Raw genomic sequence first — 25,902 nt, forward strand, 5'->3', positions numbered from 1 at the left:
GCAGAGATGGGTCAATGCCCTTTAAATGTGCATGTGGATATGCAAGAAGGAAAGAATGAAAAAGGAAGGGATTAAGAATGAATGAAGAATGAAAAAGGAAGGAAGAAAGAATGAAAAAGGAATGAATGAATGAATGAAGTTAAATGTGCATGTGGATATGCAAGAAAGAAACAATGAAAAAGAAAGGAAGGAATGAAGAAAGGAAAGAAAGAAAGGAGGAAGGAAGGAAGGAAGGAGGAAAAGAATGAAAAAGAAAGAAAGAATGAAAGAAAGAACGAAAGAAATCGAAAGGACAACAAATGAACAAACAAAAGATCAAGCAAAAGAAAGAGGAACAAACAAAAGAATGAACACAAATGAGTGAAAACAGAACAAACGAAAGAACATAAAAATGAACAGTGTCTGAATCTGAATGTCGGTAAAACCAAAGGTATGTGTATTGATTTCTGGCATAATCATATAGCAACCTCATCTAACTATTATTAACAACCATCCGATTTGTTGAAGTATTTAGGTTCTATAATTGATAAGTTTCAAAATGAATATAGACAGTCTGTGTCAGAAGAGTCAGCAAAGCCTCTTTTGTCTTAGGAAGCTAGCCAAAGTCATTGATGACTCTTTTATAAGGCATACATTGAATTGGTTGAACATTCTCATTCATTTGTTGGTTTGCCTCTCTAAAAGTTAAAGATGCACTGGAGAAAGTTGTAAATAATTGTAGTACAGTGCTAGGAGTGAAACTGCCTGGGTTGATTTATTTAATATGCAGGTGCTTAGGAAAGTATGAACTACATTATATCTGATACATCTCAATACATCTCATCCTCTTCATGATGCATTCCAGACTTCAAGGTCTTTGTACAGAGTCCCCTTAGCTAGGACCAAAAGAGTCATATTTTCATTTGTACCATGTGCTATAACTTTGCTTAATTTAAAGGCAGATTTTAGATTTTTATTACTTATGTTGTTAATGTATTTTGATGCTGTGTATTTGTCAGTCTTGTATGTGACGGTCATTTCTGCGCTGCTGAACAAACTGCCCCAATGAGTCAATAAAAGGTTAAAGTCTAAAAGTCTAAGAACAAAGAGATTAATAAATTAAAGTATGAAATAATGAACAAACTAATTAAAGGATTAGTTCACTTTTAAATAAACTTTTACTGATAATTTACTCACCCCCATGTCATCCAAGATGTCCATGTCCTTCTTTCTTCAGTCGAAAAAAAATGAAGGTTTTTGATGAAAACATTCCAGGATTATTCTCCATATAATGGACTTCAATGGACACCAAACGGTTTAAGGTCCAAATGACAGTTTCAGTGCAGCTTCAACAGGCTTTAAACGATACCAGACGATGAATAAGGGTCTTATCTAGTGAAACGATTGGTCATTTTCGAAAAAAATACAACTGTATATGCTTTATATAAACAAATGTTCGCCTACTAAGTGCTTCCGCCAAAACCGCATTTCTGTATTCTCCAAAGAGCTTACGCTGTATGTCCTACACCTTCCCTATTCAACTTACGGAACGAACGTAGCGCCAGTTAAATTTTTTCCGTAAGTTGAATAGAGAAGGCGTAGGACATACAGCGTAAGCTTTTTGGAGAATACAGAAATGCGGTTTTGGCAGAGGCACTTAGAAGGCAAACGTTTGTATTTTTTTCGAAAATGACCGATCGTTTCGCTAGATAAGACCCTTATTCCTCGTCTGGTATCGTTTAAAGCCCGTTGAAGCTGCACTGAAACTGTCATTTGGACCTTGAACCGTTTGGTGTCCATTGAAGTCCATTATATGGAGAAAAATCCTGGAAGGTTTTCATCAAAAACCTTAATTTTTTTTTCGACTGAAGAAAGAAAGACATGGACATCTTGGATGACATGGGGGTGAGTAAATTATCAGCAAAAGTTTATTTAAAAGTGAACTAATCCTTTAATAAACAAAAGAACAAATGAAAGAAAAACAAATGAAAGAACAAATGAACAAAAAAAGACGAAAGAACAAACGAATAAACAAAACAAAAACAACAAACAAAAGATCAAAAGAATAAACAATCAAAAGAATTAGCAAACAAAAGATCAAAAGAAAGAACAAATTAATAAACAAAAACAAAAAAATAATAAATGGAAGTATGAACAACCGAAAGAATTAACAAACAAAAGATCAAATGAATAAACAAAAAGATAAAACAACTGAACAAATGAAAATACGAACAACTGAAAGAATGCACAAACAAATGAAAAAAGAAAAATAAATAAACAAATACAAGAACAAACAAAGAGAAACACAAGCAAATGAACGAAAAAAAAAACAACAACAACAAACAAATGAAAGAACAAACAAATGACTGTACAAAAGAACGCAAGAAAGCACCTGCTGATCAGATTCTGAAGGCAGCACAGATCTGTCGGTGATGAGCACTGCTCGAGATATCTGCCTGTGAAAAAGGAGAGAAACAATTAGAATAAAAGTCCTTAAAAAAGAAAAGGTGGATAGAGCAAGAAGAATCATTAGAGACAGAGAGCATTTATTATGAAGGACATTATCTGAAAAGAGAACATTCAAAATGACCCTAAAAATCACACCTTGCCCTTTCAATTTACAGTAATAGCAATGAATAGTAATAGAATGAATGAAAATTGTCATCATTTACTTCATTTCATGTCATTTCAAAAATGACGTGTGTGTGTGTGTGTGTGTGTGTGTGTGTGTGTGTGTAAAACAACAAAAGATGTCTAGAAAAATGTTCCCGCTGCTCTTTCCAATACAATGAAAGCATAGAATGACCAAATGGTATTTTTGCCTCAGTGTATACAAACTTGGCACAATGTCTCTGGTTTGAGAAACTCTCAACCCAGTGGGGCTCGGCATTGCTGTCGTCAAACTTGACAAGTTTGAAATGTGAAATATGTGGAACATATTAGATTTAAGAGCTTGAAAATCTGTAAAGCACTGTATGATTTCAAGGGAAAAAGCAGCTACACAATTCTTGCAAACAAATGAACATCTCCACAGCCATACAGGTTTGGAACACAATGAGAACTGAAAAGGCAAAATGTGATTTAGGGTCGTCACACAAAGCTAACTTAGAATATAGTGCACTACTCATATGGAGCACTTTTATAATGGCTTTATGGTGCTTTTATGAGTTGACAGCTTTCACTACCATTTACTTTCATTACATGGAAATGTGCAGGATGAACATTTTTCAAAACATGTAATTTTTTCAATTTAGTTGCAGTCATAGTCTTTTGAATAAAATGCCATTTAGTTTTAGTCATATTTTAGTCATCTGAATTGTTTTAGTTTTAGACGACTAAACATCATAAGATTTTAGTAGACTAAATCTACAGTAGATTCAGTCGACTAAAATCTAATGGGTTTAGTTAAATTGTAATGCGTTAATTAAGAATTTCTCTAAAATTTCCAAACCCATTATATACTCCTGGAGAAAACATCTATTAACCTGTTAGTATGAATGATATTAAAGTTTGAACATGCAATACAGACACACAGATTTAACTGCAGTGACATATAACATGTCTATATTTCTCTTAAAGTTAAATAAAACCACTTCTCCTAAAGAACAACACATGATCTTTTTAATGAATGCTATACATCATTCTTTATTCTTTCAAGCAGACATATTTATTTGTATAAATTAAATATAATTAATCCTTATTAAAGCTATTAAACAGCAGTGAGTGATTTTGTTGTTTGATTAATATTAAGGGCAGAGAGCAGCAGGTTTATTAGGCTGCTGTCACTTTAAGATCGAATACACCGATGCACATCTGATATTCTGTTTACATTCTTTTAAGACATAATCGACTCTGTTTACGTAAATACTTTCCAAAATGGACATTTTGAAATAATACTGTGTGTATTTGTTCATTCAGATGCGAAAGAGAGCTCAATTCAGTACTCGCACGTTGTCTGAGAGGTGTGTGCGCACAGAAAACCGCACCGAATACAGCTCTCTTTTGTGTAGTCATGCTTTTTCAGATTTATATGTCTGCTCTTCTCTTTTTCCCAGACATTTGCATTTTTGAACATTTAATGAGACATGCAGCAAGTGTATGCCAACTTATGTCCCGCCGGGGAGAACAGCATGTTACAATTCAAATGTGTGCATCTACAGCACAGGACATCAGTTTGGACTGGATCTCTTCCCAAATCTTCCCTCCCTAACATTTTTATTCATTGATGAAAATGTCAATAGACTTTTGTCAATTTTTGACATTCAAAACAGGTTTTTATTTAGTTATTGTCTCGTTTTCGTCTGTGAAAAAATGTTGTTGACGAAAATAATGATGAAAATTAACTTTTATTCAATATAAAGATTTTTTTTTAACTTGACTGAAAACAACAACAACTCAATTGATCAAAGAGGTCTAGAAATGTGTTATGTATAAACTGGGGAAACCAGCCAATCACAGTGTAACATACAATTTGGTTAATTTTTGGTATATTAGAGGTATAAATGAGTTTTTATTGTGATGGTATTAAATATATAAGTTAATGAGTTCTGATTAGGTGAAATGAAAGTGAAATGTCAACACTGTAGAGCCCTGCTCTTCATTATAACAGCACTACATGCAATTGATGCACGTTAGATGGGACAATCAATATCTTTTTTCATGGTTTCTCATTATTACAGTAATGAATACTAATTTCACTTTTGGTGCGTATTGTGTGCTTACCTGTAAGCTGTGCTCTGTCTTTGTTCATCTCTGATGTACGAATCTTCAACCACAAAATGACTGCAGCTGATCTTCTGACCACGTGTATCAATCACAGCTTTAACTCTGTGAAGTATGAACAGAGAAGATGCATCAGGACAAGAAAAAGTCCATGCCCCAAATCAGGTTTCTTTACCCAAAAACCTGCTTTAATCACAAAAGGGTCAAGAGATGGTCAGATTATGATTTGAAGATAAAATATTAAACACTAGAACATCATATATTAGCTGTCTCATTCTTCATGGGTCAGGTGGTTACTTCTAAAAGCTCTTTTTATAAAGAGAAGTGGCCTGTCGTTTCATATGTGTCACTATAGGGAAATGTGGTGCTTTGGCATTTTTGCGTAAAGTCAGTATGTCATAATAATATTTTTGCATATTGTCGGACCTATGTGGCTCATGACAATATATCAATGCTAAATTTTAAGCAATTTTCGTTCATGTTTGAACTAGGGTTGTTGATTTAACGTGTTAATTAGATTAATTAATTATGGTGAAAAATAACGAATTAAAATTAAACGCATTTAACGCAGTAATGCGTGCAATATCACACAAGTGCTGTTTTTCTGTCCAGAATAGCATGAGTGTAAATGTAATAGGTTACTGATTTTATACAACAGTTCAATAAATCAGAAGTTAATATTGTGTTATTTTAGAAACAATGTTGTTTTGCTCAATTTTGCCAACGAAAATATAAAGACAAAGCAGAACTATTCGTCTCTGAGGAACACACAGCGGCATTTTATTTCTGAGTCCACGTTTTGAACGAATCCGGTGAACCATTAGGGTTGTTGGACTTGACTTCACTGCACAGACTGATCGGCTAATGACATCAAAGTACCGCGAGAGCAAATTCAAAAGCATACGGAGCCATCTGCTCTCTAATTGCTCTTGCGGTACTTTGATGTCATACACCAATCGGTCTCTGCAGCGCCACTGTGGTGAGAAATCAAGTCCCCCCAGGAATCGGGTCTCCTTTAGGACCCAGAGTGATCCCATTGGTTTAATGGACTTTTAATTGGTAGTATATTTACAAAGATTTTTCTGGTCGACTAGTAGTCATTCATTTTAAGCGATTAGTCAACTAATCACACGCTTATTAATAAACCATTTCATAATAAAGAGCCTTTAATGCCTACATAGCCTATTCAGCATTCAAGCCCACTTCAAGTTTAACAACCCTAATGATTCAAAGGGCCATTCATAAACAGAACCATTTACTTCACTCCTGAATGAATCGTTTGGACGAATCGAATGAATGATTCAATGACTCAATTGCCACCACCTAATGGCAGTTTTAGTTTCTTATATATAGTATAATTTCATTATTTATTTATTTTTACATATTTCCATAGTAATAATAATTAAAAAAACATTAAAGGTGTAGTTCACCCCAAAATGAAGATTTAGTCATCATTTACTCAACCTCATGGTCCAAAAGAGTATGTGTAATAAATTCTATGTTGAATCAAATAAAATATTTCTTGTTGAAGCTACTTTTGTAATAAATTTGATGCTTATAACAACTAATACAATAACACAATAACAACTTTAAATTATCTTTTGGGAGTAATTTCTCAGCCAAATTTGATGTGCGATTATTAGATTAATAATCGCTTGACAGCCCTAGTTTGAACAATACACAATTTTGGTACTTTGTCGGTTGATATCAAAATGTAAAATCTGGCTCCTGAAGAAAAACCAGTAGTGAACCAGTGGCCTAGGGCACAAGTTTGACCTTTCCTCCTTTAATCTCTGCAAGCGAGAAGGAAAAAGAGTGAGAGAGAAAAAGGAGGAACAGAGGAGAATCTGTTGGCTTGTTATGTCAAGAGTTATAAATGTGCTTTATAGGGCTCATTATCCAAACTAATGGGCTGGGGGTGACATCCTTGAAATGGACTTTCACAACACAATAAAGGGGCAAGAGAGCGTCTCCCTCCCCTGACGAAAAGTCAGGCTTCGGAATAATCCTCCCCCAACGCCCAGATTGACTGCAGGACAGATCTGTTTATGTAAATGAAGATTTATTTACTCGGAGGAACTCGCAGAGGAAGCGGAGGGTTTCCAATCAATCGTCAGCCAATGGGGTGAAAGAAAGCAATATGGGATACATTTCACAAACCTAACACACCTGAGGGCAACCGTAGCGGGTCGCTCTTGCTCACAGGAAGCTGCTTCTGAGTCTAAGAGAGTTTCAGGCCAAATGACAAAACTATCAGGCCAATCTATGATCCATGTTCATGTACATGTGTTTTTATGCTTTAAAACTCAAACTTTTGTTTTCAGTGTGTGTTGAAAATTGATATGGTTAATTCTGTGATTAGAGTTTTAGTTGTATATTCTGGCAAATTTAAAACCTAGTTTTATATAAATTGTAGAATATATATGGTATATATAGTGAGAATTGTTTATAAAGTAAAAATAAAATAAAATTAATTGAGAATATATATATATATATAAAAAACATTTTTTCATTTCACAAATAATTAATTAGGGTTTTAATTAGCAATAATGTAAATTAAAACCTAAAATAAATTAATTTTAACCAAATATAAACTTGCTACAAATAAAAATATTGTAATTTTTGTGATGGGGTCAGTGAAAATCTTGACAGTGCAAGTAAAAACTGGGGGCAAGCAGAAAAAAAATCCTAATTGAGGAGTCCTGGACTGGATTTTGTTTGTCAATTGAAATTTAAAAACAAAACAAAAAAGGTTTTGCAATTCTTTGCAGTTTTTTCTCAGCGCTCACTATGTAAAGAGTTTCATATACAAGTGCATAAGTTTCTTCTGTCAGTGTGCATAAAACACTGAAATAGAGCTAATGATTCCGTTTCACTTGCAACCAAGGCCAGTGTCGGCTTTGTAGATCATCATAAGCATTCATAAATCGCCTTCATAAACCACGTCAGTGGCCTCTGAACCAATCAGCGTGATAACCTTGCACCCAACGATGCATGCGTTCAAACTCATTTGAATTTTATATACTTCTCTGCAAATGTGGTTTTGTGTAGGCTAAACAGATCATATGCTGAATGACACCATGACGGATATTACAAGCAAGAGGCTTATTTGTCTTGGTAAATATTGCATAAAAGGGTACACCACTGTTCCGGTAATCAACATAAAGCTTATGAAAAACTTAGAAATGTAGCCTTGGTAACTAACTGAAATAAATAATCTTAAGTTGAAAGACTACAGTTACTAAAACTAAAACTGAAATTAAAATCAATTAAAGCTATACGGAAAAAAACTAATAAAAATGACAAAAGCACTGAAACTAAGGGTATATTTACTCGACAATGATGTAATAAAAAAAAAAAAAGTTTTTCCTTTGTGTTTTTTGCATACAGATGACAACCTTGTCAAAACAATCCCTGTTTACACAAACCGATACTTTAATATCGGACACACGATAATTTAATATTTATTGCTAGGCATATGGCCAATTAGTCTCTTTTGAATTTATGCAATATACTGGAGCCATACCTGAGAAGGAAGTCCAGAAGATTCCACAGAGTTCCTGGACACGTAATTTGCGTAGTTGTAAACTCATGGGCGGGGATTATGCAAATTATGAATGAGCGTGCACACGCCCTATTTACGAATGTTTGGAATTCATTAATATACACACGCTTAACTACCAAATCCGTTGTATACGAAGTGTTTGTGAATCCGGAGGAGAGTTTTCGTTAAGGTAAATTTTACGCGCAAATTACTCCGAATATTCGCGTACATTTACGAAAATTTCATGAATGAGGCCCACTGTCGCGTAAATGAACGGCTAAAACGCATAAAAAGGTGTTAATTGGAAACGGTGTCCTGTAAACAGCCCCAAAAACAAAACAAAAAACTAAAAAAAAAATAAAATAAAAAAAATATAAAAATAAAAGCAAATTTAAAATACTAATAATATTATAATAGCATATAAATAGTAATAAAATAACACTGGTGTACACAAAAAAATTACAAATACGAATATTAAAGAACAGTGTTTTTTAGGCTTCAAAATGAAACTTTTAGATTTCTTTTTAGCATTTTTTTTTTTTTAGAACTTTTAGAAAATTTTAAGTAGTGCTTGGCTATGCAAAACCCAGCCAGCATTATAGTAAGGTGTTTTGGGTGGTTGTTATTGCATTATTATAGGACTTGCTAGGGAATTTATTGGTCCATAACACATGAAGGCATTTGACACATGAAGTTTGTCAGAGTGTTTCGTCTGTGCACACTAAACTGCAAATAATTTATTACATTTAAAAAAGACATTTACACTGGCGTACTCGGCAGCTAGAACTTCATTTCAATTTTGCCATATTTTCCCTGGAAATTACGATTTTGTTCTCTGGAACACACAAGGTGAAAATGCTGCAAATAGTTTCTCCGATATTCAGATTTTGTGCATGAACTGAACTCACAACTTGGATAGTCAACAGAGCATATGGCTTGGGTTCCTCCTTCAATGAAACGAATCACAATAATAGTGATGCTTGTCTTAGCAGACACCTCCAAAAGAGGGATTTTATCACCAGTTGAGCTCTTTTGACGTGTGAAATGAATTTGGACAAACGAACTCGGACAAGTGATTGAGTTGCCTGTCGTTGCGGTAACAAACTGGACAGTGCTGGACCGTCCTCCGCATGGAGTGGCAGGTGGGATTTGAGGGTCTGTAATCCTCTGCTGCATTATTAATCTGGCTCTACCCTTTTCAGCTTTATGTCTGTAATAAGAGCAGACATAGGGCGGTAATTTATGATGCCAGGGAAATTAAAATCATTGTTCAGCCTGCCAGACACCTTGCCAGCTTTTTTTTCACCTTCATGAAACTTTTTCCATGGATGATGTATGGCGCTAACCTCCAATGCAGGGCTGACTCCACACGGGGCGCCTCTGGAGGAAGAGGGCATGGACAGTCCGCGCTACACTCTAGGCGATGCTTTATAGACTGAGCCCAGGGTCTGACGGACACCTTGGTTTGGAGCTCTGCCAGCTCCCAAGCCAGATCCTGACCAGCCTGGGTCAGGTGAGTCTGGCTCCAGTCCAATATGGACGAAAGAATTCGCCTTGAAACTTCTTAGTGCTCCAGTTATATGGGGGTTCTTATACTTCATGGCATTGGTGGCGATCATGAAGAACTTGCAGTAAATTACCAATTAAGGTCATCTTGGTTGTTTTTCGTATGCTACGTTAAGTTTTGAGGAACACCTTCTGCTGGGCCGCTCAAGTAGAACTGACGTTAGGGACGGCTGACCACATCCAGGGACAGATGTCACATATCAAAACTAAACTGACCTCCATCAAATCACCTACTAAAGGAGCAAATAAACAATCTGAACGATTTGTTGGGAGAACAAATTTTAAAAGTTATCCACTTGGTTAAAGAATAAATATGCTCAGTAGTCCTACCTGATTTGCTGAAAGGTAGTAGGTGCTAGTCATAGAAGAACTGACACAAGACCAGGGCTTGACATTAACACCCTCCAACCAGCCAAATGTGTGTGGATTTCAGCAGTGTCGTGTAACGCTGTCACTCCTACTAGCCACTTTGGTAGGTTAAATTTTATATATAGCCTAAATCCATTTTTCAATTGTAGTCTTTTAAAAGGCATCTGAAATAATAAACTAAAAGCAATGTTGTCAAAAAATATTGATTTTCGATACGTATCAATACTGAAATATCTGAAACGCTTCCAATACTCATTTTCTGCAGAATAGATACATGATACCAGCTGCGCTTTCTCACTCTCTCATCTCTCTGACAGCGAATCGAGACACAAACCCGCCTCCCCTCACTCACTCATTTCATTTGCTCTGGATGAATATTGTTGGTGTTACAGGGCTTGAATTTCGGAGTGGGATTGCGCATAATTTGTGATCATACCCAAAGTGTGCGAGCATAAAGCCGCCTCTCATGACTAAATTAAGTTGTTTTTTGCTGCTTATAGGGCTTAAACAGTCAAATACACACAAAGTAATGTAAAAATGCCGGTCTTGGTGAGTATTCACGTAAACACAATCAGTTATGTCTTAAAGTGACAGCAGCCTAATATAGGCTACCTGGTGCCAAATTATGAGATAATAAAAATATCTATATGGCTGTTTTTTCCCAATGGTATCAATGTCAAAATTGTGGCCAGTGTAAATGCTGAGTGGCTAGTAACTTTGGAAAACCACTAGCCACAGAGGCTGGTTTGCAAAAAAGTTATTGTCAAGCCCTGTATATAACAGCTAGTCAAGACGTTTCTTTTTCTGCAGTCAGCTACTTTTTGCATTGCAGCCAAGCAAAAACAACCTCTTAAAATATCATTTATTACTTTTCAAAACTTTGGTCAGGTTTACAAAATGGGTAACATTACACATTTCCTGATGAGATTTCATTCTGATTCACAAGCTTTTCTTTTGATTCAATTCCATTTTCAATTTGATTCGATTTCATTCTGATTTAACTGGGCATATTTCGGTTATAATGTCAAAATATGAAAGAAATTCTCTCTGGGCTGCTGCTGTAAATTATACAGGGAACCTTCTAGCTAGGTATATTATGAAAATATTATAGGTTTAATTGTAATATATAATTAATACTAGATTTTAATTATATTTTAAAAAACATTTAATTGTTATATTGCATTTATATATTCTTTTTTTAAAATTCCTTTATTTATTATTATACATTCTCATTTGTTCATAAATCGGACTACAATGGTTGCGCTGCATGTTTTTGATACACTAAAAAGAACGGGTCAGTTTCATTTGTTCATGAAACTGTTTACTCTGTACGTTATAACTAAATAAAAAAAACTGCCATTCACATTCAATTCAGACTCATAATAAGTCCTTAAAATATGACTTATTTTGCCGTGGAGCAGTAGATTCAGCAGAAGCAGCACAGTGTGGCCATGGCCGTAGCCAGCTATGAGGTCCGGACATCAGTATTTTTCCTGAGGTGTATATAATAAACATTGTGGAATAATAGCCTAATATAGTATTAACTCTACTTAAGTGCTGCAAAGATATTGCACAGCACCAAGATAACCGAACGTCTCATCTGAGCTGTCTTAGCGGTGAGGTCTGTCACCGCTCTTCAATGTAAAAATATATGAGATGACCATCAAATCAAAATAGTTCACAGAAAGCTGCTGAGCGTGAATTCCAGCGTGACACGATCATAAAGTGAGAGATAAGATGTAAGTAGCTAAACTAAGCATTTCATTTTTGCCAGCCGTTTTAAGATATAAATGTTAAATGAGCAACAAAAATAATCAGGAATGCAAACTAAAACTTTTGTCTAATTTTGCCATTTTGAATAGTCCTATATTGATGTGATTCATGTAATTCGTAACTATCAATGTGAGGAGACAAGAAACAAGAAGTCTTTTTCATTATATTAGGCATAAGATAAATAAGGAATGTGTACATATTTTGAATGATTATAAATTTAATAAACTTAGTTATCTAGCTTTCCTGGTAGCCTTCAGTAAATTAACTTCAAAGAAAATGATTCATTAAACATATAAATATCAGTTGACCCTATGTTTACTGTCTTCACTGACACTGACGAAAATGAAAAGACTATCAGTCAAAGCTCAGATTTAGAAGGGGAAGAGACAGGGCAAGATAAGGAGACTGAGGAAAAAAGAAAGAGTGATAGAGATGAGGAGAGAGCAAATAATCTACTGCCCACTGACATGGTTTTAAAGCTATTGTTATCCAATTTTTGTGGCCTTCAAATGTCAATGCATATTTGTAGATCAGAGAAATACCAGTTCTCTTGGGGTGGAGTGGGGTGGGGGGGCATGCCTCCAAACCCCCCTAACTAGTGCAAATTTGGGACCTAGGTAATTACAAAACCCTGGCTACCGCCCTGGGTGTATATGGATGGAGTATAAGAGTGATCTTGAGACTTTAAGAATCGTTACTGAGATTGCAATTTAGGCCCGAAAAGGACGATAACTATAATAATTTCAATAAAGATATTGGGTCCTATCACACACCCGACGCGACTCAAGTGTTTTATTGCTATTTTCAGCATGCTCCAGTTATCATTTTCATATCCAGCGCCCACGTTGTTTAAATAGCAAATGCACTGGCAGCCATCTGTTCGCCCATGGTCGTGCTTGTCTGAAAACGAGGTGTGTCCAGGTGCATTGTTGGCGTGTTGCTATTTTGAGGAAACTGAAAACGACTGCGCCATTGACCAACGAAAACCTGGTCTAAAGTCAGTGGTGCAATATATATATATATATATATATATATATATATATATATATATATATTTGTATATATATATATATATTTTGTTATTTTAAGGGTGCGTTAGTAATATGCGCCTATAAGCGGGTGCACGCGTACACTGCTTACACACACAGGGAAGCGCAGCAGCACAAACATGCAAAATATTACAAATAAAAGGATTACAATGTAAAAGATTATTATTGTGTACATAAACATAAAAATGGATAGTCATTGCATTTATCAGAATTACCTATTTGCAGTAATGACAAATGAAATTGGCTAATTATTTGTAGTATTTAAACTGACTCGTCAGGTTGAGGGCGTCTATATTCCACCATGTAAATGGCAATCTGCCATGGTGCAAGCACACCTGGCTTTTTAAAGGGAATGGGAGATGACGACCTGATTGGTTTATTGCATGTTAAGCCCAAAACACTTCCATGACTCATTAAGAGACTAGGTACAACCCATTTGGACCATGCGCCTGGTGCGCCGTCCATTTTTTCTGTTGTTAAACTAGCAAAAGAGGATTTGGACACGCTCTAAGTGCACCTGCCCCATGCGCTTCAGACCATGTGCTTAAATTGTTAAAATAGGGCCCATAGTCTTAAAAATCATTCTAAATGTAAAACAACAGAAGAGTCCCCACCACAACTTTAACGATAACGGCACAGAGAAACAATACCGCTGGAATCACTTTCATAACGATTTTTTTTTTTCCATCTAATGAACATGATTAAACATTGACAGCCAATCACAATCCATCCTGCTTTAAAGAACTTTAAAGCAGCAGAGGACAAAACTGCAGTGCACACTTATAAACAGAACTGTATTGTCTGCTGGTGTGGACGCTAACATAGCTATCGTTCTTGGTGTGAATGGGCCTTTAATCAGAAAATCTATATTTTTTACCCATTCCTAGATAGGTGATATGCCCGTCTACTAGTTTATGAGCAATTTATGATTTTACGGTAAACGGCAGGGAAATACATCTAATTTGAGTGCTGCTGCACCGGCAAGGTCTGCAATAGCCTTAACACTAGTAAGCTAATGCTATCACATGTGTAAGTGTCGTGCGCTACATCCAGAGGAATCCAAGCCCCCTGGGTCATTCACCAGCAAGATGAAAGAAACTCAATATATCGCCAAAGAGAGGGCCAAAGAATGAGAGAGAAATAAAGAGAGAGGGGAAAAAACCCAGATCTAACCTAGTTTATGACAACAATCCACCTTTGAAACTCATTAAAGGCCTTTCTGGTGGGGCCTGACGCACATTATCAGCACAGATTAATCAAGGGAGACGGGAGATGAACTCTCATTTTTTAAGAGGCAGCAACAGAGGGCTTTTTTGTCTTCAGATGAAAATCAATTAGTGGAGGTAAGGCCACGAGGAAAAAGCGGCATCACTCATCGCCGGCCCAAGTGGCAGAGTCTGTGATTTGTCTTCCAAGCTCGGCTGCTTAAGGGGGGCTGGTACCGCTGTCTCCCTGAAAATTAATTTCATATCTATATTCCGAATATCCCCCCCACCCCATTCACTCATGTGCGCCATCTCTTGGCCTTGTTTTTGAGTACCCTGTACACAAATGAGCTCTGATCAGCCTTGGGATACTGGAGTGGTGTGAATCAACCAGAGGAGGAAGTAAATCTACGTATCTAATTGAATTTCTGTGTGTTATGAGTTGAAAGTTTTTTTGTCTTAATGTGTGCTGTCAAAGTGTAAGAACAGAATCAGTGGTGAACTACTTACTTGTTAGATGCCTTGTCCACAACCAGGCACTGCACTGAGTGTCGCAGACAATAAATTCCTCCAAATACGGCACACATTCTGCAAGGAGAAAAAAAAGCAACACCTTAAATACGCTTGCGTTTATTTATAATGACATCCAATCTGAATGGAATTGCTAAACACCCGTAATTACAGCTGATGGCGTGACATTAAAAGGGCTGATCACACCTTGTCCACACAAAAAGGACAAAATCCAATTCATTTGACAAGGCAAAAATGTCACCAAGATCTTAAAATGTGTTACCTTCACAAGTAAAGTTTTCATGCGATTTTGTGGTGATAAAGTATAGCAGCTTAATTAAACTATAAACACAAAGACAAAGTGATTCAAATATTCTTAAAAAGCCTGGAGACAACCTTAAATAGGATATATATATATATATATATATATATATATATATATATATCTGTATTATACATTGCTTTCCTTTATCTTATTGCCATTTCTGCAGTTTTACAAAGGCAATAAGCCATTAGAGGCTGTTAGTGAAACTTGATTACACCCTTAACCATAGAAAAAATGACTGTTTTGCTCTCTCATGGGTTATTTCATAAAAAAAAAAAAAAATAGACAAAGAAACGAGAAACAAGCCATAAGATTTTTTATGTTTTTGAAAGAAGTGTAATTCTCACCAAGGCTGTATTTATTTGATAAAAATCACAGTAAAACATTCAGTAAAAGTATTGTCAAATATTATTAAAATTAAATTTTTTTGTTGTTGTAATATTTAAAATTGATGGCAAAGAAGAAAAAAAAAACTCAGCATCATTACTCCAGTCTTCAGTGTCACATGATCCTTCAGAAATCATTCTAATATGCTGATTTGGTGTTTAGGAAATTTTAAAAACAGTGCTGCTTAATATTTTTTAGTTTTGGTAAAAATTGCAAGTCTTTACTGTCATTTTTGATCAATTTCCTTGTTGAATAAAGATTATATATATATATATATATATATATATATATATATTATAGTGCACAGCATAAATGAGTACACCCCCTCTGAACAAAAGATGTATTTTCTTTATGATCACTAATACAATTCATGGAAAGATGGAAAAACTGAAATGCATAAGACATATACATAATAAAAACTGAGAAATATATGTCATTAATAGCCATAAAATAAGTAAATTAGCCAATTTTGTTTAAATTAAGGATTGCAGAAATGAGTACACACTAGATTTAATTCAACAAATGTATAATATTCTAGTGCTTAGTAGTCCTCCGTAATTTTGAATATACTGCTCTGACCCTTCTTGGCACGGAGTGTACAAGTTCATGACAAATTGTCACATCTGTCCTGTTTAACTCCTGGATGATGAGCTCCTTAAATGCCCTGATCTTTATTGGGGAGTGTTGCTCAACTCATCTCTACAGAATCCCCCACAGGCGCTCAAGAGTGTTAAGATTGAGTGCAATACATGTCCACAGAAGGTTTTTCACCTTGGGAGAATGCATATCCTTATTGTCATGTTGAAAAAAATGCCCAACAAAGCGGGGAATTTGCAGGAATATTATTATTACATTTATTTTTATTTTATATGGCCTCCTTTGGCCTTGATAACAGCTTGCATTTTTGCTGTTTTGTGTTTTTTGTCTATGTACATTTTGTGTTTATGTACTTTTCCACCGTTTCTTTTGTTATTGACTTCCAAATAATTTCTAGATGTTCCCAAAGATTGCTTTTGATGAAACTTTAGTGCGATCGATCTTTGAATCCATTAAATCCAAACAATAATTATATTTTAGCATTAGAAACACTACTGTGACTAACGAGCTTATGCATACTGGTGTGGATTAACCATTACAGAAACATAAAAAATGATTTTGGTAATCACCAATACTGCTGTGGCACAAACCTTACATTGGGTGGTGATCTAATCATTTTTTTTCTTTCATTAGGGCATAAATATACACTGAAAGAAATCCATCAGCCACCATCTTGTATGTAACATGAAGGGCATAGGTGGGATATTAGGCCACATAAATATGTCTGAAGACACAGATGGTGAGATGGAAAAGGACACTTTGCTGTTCACTGCAAGCTTAAACAAGAGAGGGAAAAAAAAAATCTTCTGGCCTTGTCTGCCCAGATTAATATAGAGACATGGCATCTTAATAAAGTGCAAAGATAAAAAAAAAAAGAGAGGCTAAATCTGCCAGCAATCATCTGGGCCCATCTCCTGTCCTCCACAGAACCCCATAGAGGCAGCAGGGAAGCCCTTTGATGTCATTAACCCTAACTGACAGACGTTTAAGCTGATATTACTCTAATTAACTGCCCGCTGTCGGCTGCAATGATGCAGTCGGGCGGAGTGCGTGGGCACTGCCTTTCCCTCTCCAGGCCCCAGCACTCGCCCTGGCGACATCACTCGCCATCACGGCTAAATTAACAGTTGTGAAAATCCAGTACCCCCACAAGCCCCTGCTCTTTATAGCCTCTAAATGGCATTTCAGTTCCTATCAAGACGGGAATCAGGGGACGTGATTTTTTAATACGGTAGCAAAACAATGGAGGCCATTAATAGCCCAACGCCGTGACAGCGCGCTCACCGATGATTTATGAGTTTGTGTATAATTTGATTATGCTATTAATTCCACTGATTACAGCTGCAGCGAGTGTGGAGAAGGTCACATCCAAAATAAATCTTCGACAACTCCCTCTTTCTCGTCACCTAACACCACCCCCCCCCCACCCTTACCCCACCGACATCCCCACAAAACAACTGCCTCCAACTAGTTATTTCTGTAATTAAAAAGTAATGTAACAAGAAGCACAAACAAGCTTCGGGCTCTAATGGCAACATCACGGCAGAGCTTCAAATAAATTGAACAGAGCCCTGTAAGGACGGAAGCTTTTTTCATGCCGCAGGAAATGCAATGGTATGATATCCTAGTGTTTTCAGAGATAACAGGTTGAGATAGCTACAGGCTGCAATCCATAACGAATTTCACTTTGCAAGTTATGATGCTCTACTGTGTGTTATTTATATTGATCTAGAAAAGGGATATTAAGGTATATAAAAAAGGACATTTCTAAAAGCCACTTGGTGATAAGTTATGGGTTTCAATTTGTGCAAAAATACTTAACATACGCTACTGTTCAAAAGTTTAGGTTTGGAAAGATTTTAATGTCTTTCTTATGCCCACCAAGGCTACATTTATTTGATTAAGAAATGCAGTAAAAACATTGCAAAATATTACAGTGTAAAATAAATTAAAAAATATTATTTATTCCTGTTACTCCAGTCTTCAGTGTCACATGATCCTTCAGAAATCATTCTAATATGCTGATTTGCTGCTCAAGAAACATTTCTTATTATAGGGGACCTATTATGCCCCTTTTCACAAGATGTAACATAAGTCTCTGGTGTCCCCAGAATGTGTCTGTGAAGTTTCAGCTCAAAATACCCCACAGATCATTTATTACAGCTTGTCAAATTTGCCCATATTTGTGAGCAAAAACATGCCGTTTTTGTGTGTGTCCCTTTAAATACAAATGAGCTGCTGCTCCCTACCCGCTTTCCAGAAGAGGGCGGAGCTTTAACAGCTCGCACTTTGGTTGCTCAACAACAACAAAGCTGGAGAATCTCACGCAGCCAAAATGAGGATTGTCAGTAACGGTGTTCAGCCTTACGTTGTTCAAACCGGAGTCAGACACTGATGGAGAGACTCAGGAAGAAGTTACAACTTTTAGAATGGTTAGTGGATAAATTTATGTAGTTGCTGGGGAGTTGATTCAACTCATCAACTAGCATGTGCCGTCATGTTAATCTTGTGCAAAACCCGTATGGACGCCCACTATACATAGCGTACCTGTTTGCCAAACAGAGCCACGTTCTGTGCTCGTCTGTGCAGCCAACGACAGAACAGTTAGAAATGCTTTGCTCAAACTTTTGCCATGGCGTTAGAACTGGTACACCGTTGTCGCTTGCGAAAACAAAATGCCGGCGCTGTGGGTGGAAACGTGCAGACTAAGGGGCGGTAATATTATAATAAGATCCCCTTCCTACGTCACTAGGGGAGTGAAATCTGAGCAGCTCATTTTTTCCACACGCTTGTAGAGAAAGACTTGCCAAAACAAAGTTACCGTGTTGTCCTTTTTCACGTTTTCTGGGTTGGTAGAGGCATCGAGGACCCGATTATAGCACTTAAACACTGAAAAAGTCAGATTTTCATGAAATATCCCCTTTAAAGTGGAAAGTTGTGCTGCTTAATATTTTTGTGAAAACTGTGATCACTTTATCCTCGGACTCTTTGATGAATAGAAAGTTGAAAAGAACAGCATTTATTTGAAATCGAAATCTTTTGTAACATTATTCATGTCTTTACTGTCACTTTTGATCAATTTAATGCAACCCTGTTGAATAGAAGTATTAATTTCTTTAAAAACTACTTTTGAATGATAGTCTAAGTATAGAACAAATGATAAATGATAAATTAAATATAAATTAAGAAATAAAAATAAAGAGAATAACATTTTAAAATATTCATTAAGAAAGGTTGTACTTTTAATATTGATGAACTTAACCCATTTTTATGCACAAATGCATAGAGCAACTCATTCCTTCATGCTCTCTTCAAGAGATAGTGGATTTAAAGGGTTAAAGGATTAGTTCACTTTCAAATGAAAATTACCCCAAGCTATACTCACCCTCAAGCCATCCTAGGTGTATATGACTGTCTTCTTTCTGATACAATCGGAGTCATATTAATAAATATCCTGACACATCCGAGCTTTATAATGGCGATACCAAAGAGTATGAGCTGAAGAAAGTGCTTCCATCCACATCCATCCATCATAAACGTGTACTCCACACGGCTCCGGGGGGTTAATAAAGGCCTTCTGAAGCGAAGCGATGCATTTGTGTAAGAAAAAAATATCCATATTTAACAGGTTATGAAGTAAAATATGTAGCTTCCGCTATACCGCCTTCCATATTCAACTTACGAAGAAAGTGTAAACTGGCGTCGCGTAAGTTAACCCCCCGGAGCTGTGTGGAGTACGTTTATGATGGATGGATGTGGATGGAAGCACTTTCTTCAGCTTCATACTCGTTGGTATCGCTCACTACTATTATAAAGCTTGGATGCGTCAAGATATTTATTAATATATCTCCGACTGTGTTCATCAGAAAGAAGAAAGTCATATACACCTAGGATGGCTTGAGGGTGAGTAAAGTTTGGGGTAATTTTCATTTGAAAGTGAGCCTATCCATTTAAATTAGTACTACACGTCTAAATTTTAAAAATAGGCAGTAACAATTAGACATTCCATATTGATAAACATAAAAAATGTAAAATACATTAAATTAAAAACATATAAAAAAAAACAAAATGGCCTTTTGACAATTTTTGTTTGCTTGATGAGAACCAAAAAAAGCTCACCCTATTTAAACAAAAGAGCAAAACATTCTGCACAATCTCCCAGCAGATAGTCAATAATGGGCCGGAATTGAAGCCATTAATCTAAAAGATCTTGAATGCATCCCTTGTGACCTGTTAGATCTCAGTCTATTAAACAAAGGCAAGAAAAGCTTGACTCACTTGATTAAAGCAACACAACACAACAACAAAAAACCTGATGCCACATTTGGACACGCTCCTCCTCCTCAAAAGCCAAACCAGGTTTGGGGAAAACATCTGAGCGCCCATGGGAGGCCCACGAAAAACGGAAAAAAAAAGGAGGGAACGTTTTATTAGCGTTCCGTGTGCGTCGACAATAAATCCCCTTACCGTGCAGGAGATGCTAAACAAACAAAATTACCACACGCAGCAAAGACCACTTACCTGTCAGGTTCATTGCCGGCAAATTCACTTGTAATCTAGGGTGCTGGAAGCCGAGTGGGGGGCTAATGGTTGGCCAATAATTAAAAGAAAACAAAGCGCCATGCTGGCTGGCAGGCCTTTCTCTGCGAAAATTAAATCCTGTTTGGATCTGAATAAATTAAATGTTTATTGCTCCCCGAGAACACACGGTAAAGGGGGAGGAAAACGAATGACAGAGAGGAAACGCGGCGTGTGAGGGAATGCTGGGAAGACAATCATCGCCTCTAATTAATGCATTTCCCCGTCCTCTCAATCTGTTTCTGTTTGACTGTTGTCTGATTGGAGCGCCGTGATCGCAGGTGCAAATCATAACCTGTCACGGCCAAATGTGTTTACCGGGCTGAATGGATCACGCCGGCTCCAAAAAACATCCCAGCGACGGAGACGGAGGAACCGGAACGGGGTGCAGAAGACGGAGGATGGCAGTCAGAGTGCCAAAGGTTATTTAGAAATTAAAAAGTCTCCGCTGTCAAAACTTGAGGGATAATGCGGGTGAGGACGGTAAAGCATTTCATCACTATATTAGCGGAGCTGCTCGCTGATCTGTGAATAACTGAGAGAGTGAGCATTATTGAGTTTGCACCTCCATCTATCCATCTATCACCTGCAAGCAGGTATCAGCGTGATGAATGAACCCACCTCCCTCGCTTGTTCTCTGCTTCTGACTTTTGTCTCTCAATCCCTTGCTTTTGTCCCCTCTTAGGTTCATCTCTTTCCATTTCTCCCCAACTTTTTATCCTCCTGTCATCTCTATCTGTGGTACTTCATTTCATCCTTTTAATTCTTTAATAGACTCACCTGTCTGCTGTGACATTCTACAACTGTATAACTCACGTTTGCAAATTGTACATGGCGTAAACTTTAAAGTTAGATGAAATGAAAGTAGACGAGGGAGATACATTCCCGTTTACACCTGGCGTTTTAGTCTCATTTGTCCACTTTCAACCACTTCTGTCCTGAGGGTCTATGGATGGGTAAATGTATGAGATTTTTCAGATTTTTCAATCTAATGGATGAAATGATCTCATGCAATTTACATATGAAAGACGACGGAAAAACATCCGGAGAGCATCAGCTTCTGTTTCTGCCATAAGATCACGCCGAATGCTGTGAGTGTGTGTTAGAAATCAGGAATGGTGAGAGAACATTGTGCTTGGTACGTTTTTCGTCTTCAAACCAAATTTGTGTCTTCAGTCGACAATCCCGTCTGGCTAGCGCGCTTCCCATAAAGTTTACGCATTAGGTCAGTAGGCAGGCAGTAGGTGGTTTTTTTGTGGCTGTTCGAATGCATTTGACCATATGAGCATTGACACCATTGTATGCGAACTGAACTGAGCTGGATGATGACATCGCTGTTCACGCCAGTGCTGATATAGATAAATTAACTAAACTAATAACTATTGATTCTTACAACCGAATGAATCAATACTGAATTTACTTAAGATGGACAATGACACCATTTTCTTTAAGAGCTGCTGTGCAGCCAAAATTATATACCAGTTATCACTGTAAAGCTGCTTTGACACAATCTGCATTGTAAAAAGCGCTATATAAACAAAGGTGGCTTGACTTGACAAGAGTGTCTACACTACGAAAGCAATGTGTTTTCGACTACCTCTGGAAGTGGCCGAAAGCAGACAAGCTCAAAACGTTTTAGACCCTATTTACACTTGTATTTAGTGTCATTCATGTGATCTGATTGACCAAAACACATCTTAAAACCAGGTGTAAACAGGGCCATAGCTCTTATTGTAAACAATTCACACATGTACTGTATATTCCTTACATTAAAAAAAAAAGAAAAAAAAAGTTTTGACCTCTGTGAAAACGACAGACTTCTCTCCGGTGATGTATGCAGGATTCTCCAATCATTTAGTCTGCTTAAACCCGCCACTGCAAGCTTATGTTCATCTGTATCCATTTTTGAGTGTATCAGCCACATTTCAAAACCCTACATTTTTTCTTCTTCGATAATCTGTTACACTTCACAATACGTCACAATACAGAAGAAAAGATCTGTCACTACTTTAGTTTCATTGTGCATTTAAGTAAATAGTTCATGAAAAAATGCTAACCATAACATAAATACTGTCATGATTGATCAACAGATCATAAGCAAATGCTTGGCAGTTCACTTGGATTGCAAACTGCTCTGAGAACGCACAACAGCCCCACATTTTGACTTTGAAAATGTATTTAATCACTCCCTTTAGAAATATAATTATCACATTAGACCATATTATGTTTCCTGTTTTTCCCGTCCCAAAATGTTAAACCTCTTAAAGGGGTTAGTTCATCCTAAAATGAAAATTCTGTCATTATTTACTCACCCTCATGTCATTCCAAACCCGAAAGACTTCATCTTCAAAACAAAAATGAAGATATTTTTGATGAAATCTGAGAGCTTTCTGTCCCTCCATTGACAGCCTATGCAACTACCACTTTGATGCTTCAAAAAGTTCATAAAGAGATCGTAAAACTAATCAATATGAATTTAGTGGTTAAGTCCAAATTTTCTGAAGAAACACGATTGCTTTATATGATGAACAGAATGAATTTAAGCTTTTATTCACATATAAACGTTGATCAGCGAACATAAACAGAAGCTCAACCGAACCTGCTTGACGCACAAGAACAAACCTCTTGCGGAAGCTCAAATGTGCTGCGTAATGCACGAAAACAAACCTCATTGGTTCTCGCACGTCAAACATACTTGAGCTTCTGTTTACCACAACTGATGTGTGAGTTAATCAATGTTTATATGTGAACCTAAATTAAATCTGTTCAGCGCATAAAGCAATCCTGTCTATTCAGAAAATTTTGCTCAATTCATATGGATTAGTTTTACGATCCTTTTATGAACTTTTTGAAGCGTCAAAGTGGTAGTCACATAGCTGTCAATGGAGGGACAGAAAGCTCTTAGATTTAATCAAAAAGATCTTCATTTGTGTTTCGAAGATGAACGAGTAAATGATGACAGAAATTTAATTTTTTGGTGAACTAACACTTTAAAATGACAATTAAGACTCATGTTATTCCATTAAAGGGACAGTTCACCTAAAAATGAAAATTATCCCATGATTATCCCATGATTTACTCACCCTCAAGCCATCCTAGGTGTATATTCTGCATGCGGTCTTTCACTGGAAGCTAGTTGTTTGAATACGTAAAATTTTAAATATGGATATTTTTCTTACAAAAACACATCCCTTCACTTCAAAAGGCCTTTATTAACCCTCGGGAGTCGTATGGATTCATTTTTTTTTATGGATGGATGCATTTTTTTCTGTCTTCAGAATTTGGCCTACCATTCACAACCATTATAAACCTTGGAGGACTAAGAATATTTTTAAATATATCTCGGATTGTGTTCGTCTGAAAGAACATAGTCATATACACCTAGGATGGCTTGAGGGTGAGTAAATCATGGGATAATTTTCACTTTTGGGTGAACTATCCCTTTAAACACTTTTTATGACCTAGGCTACTTTTATAGAGTTTTTTTTTTTTTTGTAATTTTGGATCTCGAAGACCTGGATTATCCTTCACTCTCTTTATACAGAAAAGAGCAGCCAGGAAGTTCTTTAACATATTCTTTAACATACTCCTTTTGTGTTCTACACAAGAAAGGAACACATACAGGTTTGGAATGACACGAAGGTGGTTACTTTGTTATTTCGCCACCTTGGAATTATAAGGTTCTATCTGCGTTCGGAGCAGTTCTGAGATATTGAGCTTCAAAGTTTTTGCATTCCATTCTCCTTTCTAGATAGAACCATTTTGTTTTCTAAAAAAAGTCCCAAAATGTACACAACTTATGTGAGAATATGTAAATCAAGAATATGTGAATAAATCAATTGACAAAAATGTCAGATAGAACCTTATAATTCCAAGGTGACGATTTGTTGCTGAACTATTCCTTTATTTATTAAGCAAATCTTTTCTTTCCTTTTCTTTTAAGATGCATTGTACAACATCCATTTTGTAAACCACCTTTGACGAGTGAAAAGAAATACTCAGTGCTCAATTTTAAAATGAAGTCATGGCGCAAAAAAAAGTCAGCGGAGACAACTGTTTCTTGCGTTCCCTCTGCAGATGATGGACAGCTTGCAGGTGGGTTCATGCCTCAGTGCGCTAGCATGCTTATCTGAATGTCAGCAAGGGTGATTAGTGGAAAACTATGGAAATCAAAAATGCTAATTAATCTGCCTCACAGATGAGGAGGCACATTAAAATTCGCAGATATCTCAGACGAGGAAATTCAAGCTTAAATTGTGAGGTGGAGGGTTAAGTTGCCTTTACGTGGAATAATGATAAAATCATATCACAGAACATGATTACATAACAGCAAAAACTGTTCAAATCCAATCAGAAACTTCAGACGACACAATCAAATGGTGATTTAATTGACTAAAAATGAAATACTGATATCGATCTGATGTGTTTACACTGGAAAAGACATCTGGCAATGGCTCTGTCCTCTCAATAATCTATATCACTGACCTGATCTAGTTTGGCACATTAGCTTTATAGCCTTATTGACGTAATGTGTACACAAATAGACTTATTTCTCAGAGCAGAGCTCGAACTAGAGATTGGAGTCATATGTGCATTTTAGATAAACACTCGACTGTTCTGCTTGTCTTTGGGGAGATGTTCTCTGTAACCTGGCCTGACGCCAGCTCATGGTTTCTGTGATGATGATTCCTCTCAGCGGCACAGGGCTGAAGACTGCTCGTCTCTAAGTGCCACCGTTTCACAGCACTGCTCCCAGCAGACTCAAAGTGCTAAAAGCAAACACTCAGGGTCCTGCAGAGCTCTGACCCTCCTTCTAACTGCCAGATTCCTTCCTTCCGCCTCAGAGCTGAGTGTGTGAGCTAAAACTGAGCTGTAAAGAATCTAGAGTTGAATATTAAAGTCTTTTTTTCCCTATTGTGACATACTATGAAACGGCTTCTTGAACAAGAAAAAAAATGTAGGGCGGGACTTGATTTTGTCCAGGGCGAATTGATTGGATGGGAGTGGTTTGCTATTGCTGTGATGTCATGTGAGTGACAGGTTGTCCCGCCCTCACAGGTCATTAGAGAAGAGATGTCGCTGCAAGAGGGAGGGGAGGTTATTTTGATTAAAGATTACGAGGGCATGAATTGAAAAAATAACGATGAGCGCGGATAAATAATTTTGCTGAAATATTTCATAAAAAAATAAGAAGTCAATTTTGATTTCATAGTGAATTTAAAGGAGTTTTTTTTACCCAAATGTCATAATTTTTATGATCATTTTTCACTATCTGAATCAAATGGCAGTGTTTTGTTG

At 36.7% G+C, this 25,902-nt stretch overlaps 1 protein-coding gene across 1 annotated transcript in view; it reads right to left on the reverse strand.

The window, feature by feature from the left end:
* The window catches only part of chm (CHM Rab escort protein), a 75,848-nt gene that overhangs the window by 21,650 nt on the left and 28,296 nt on the right, over window positions 1-25,902 (reverse strand). The window contains exons 9-11 of the mRNA XM_051877522.1: window positions 14,718-14,795; window positions 4,702-4,806; window positions 2,372-2,435 (exon numbers count right to left, since the gene is read on the reverse strand). Of these exons, the coding sequence (XP_051733482.1) occupies window positions 2,372-2,435; window positions 4,702-4,806; window positions 14,718-14,795 (247 nt within the window). The remainder of the gene's footprint in view (window positions 1-2,371; window positions 2,436-4,701; window positions 4,807-14,717; window positions 14,796-25,902) is intronic.

Source organism: Ctenopharyngodon idella, chromosome 21 (genome assembly GCF_019924925.1).
Source record: "Ctenopharyngodon idella isolate HZGC_01 chromosome 21, HZGC01, whole genome shotgun sequence".
In the NCBI taxonomy this organism is placed as follows: Eukaryota; Metazoa; Chordata; class Actinopteri; order Cypriniformes; family Xenocyprididae; genus Ctenopharyngodon; species Ctenopharyngodon idella.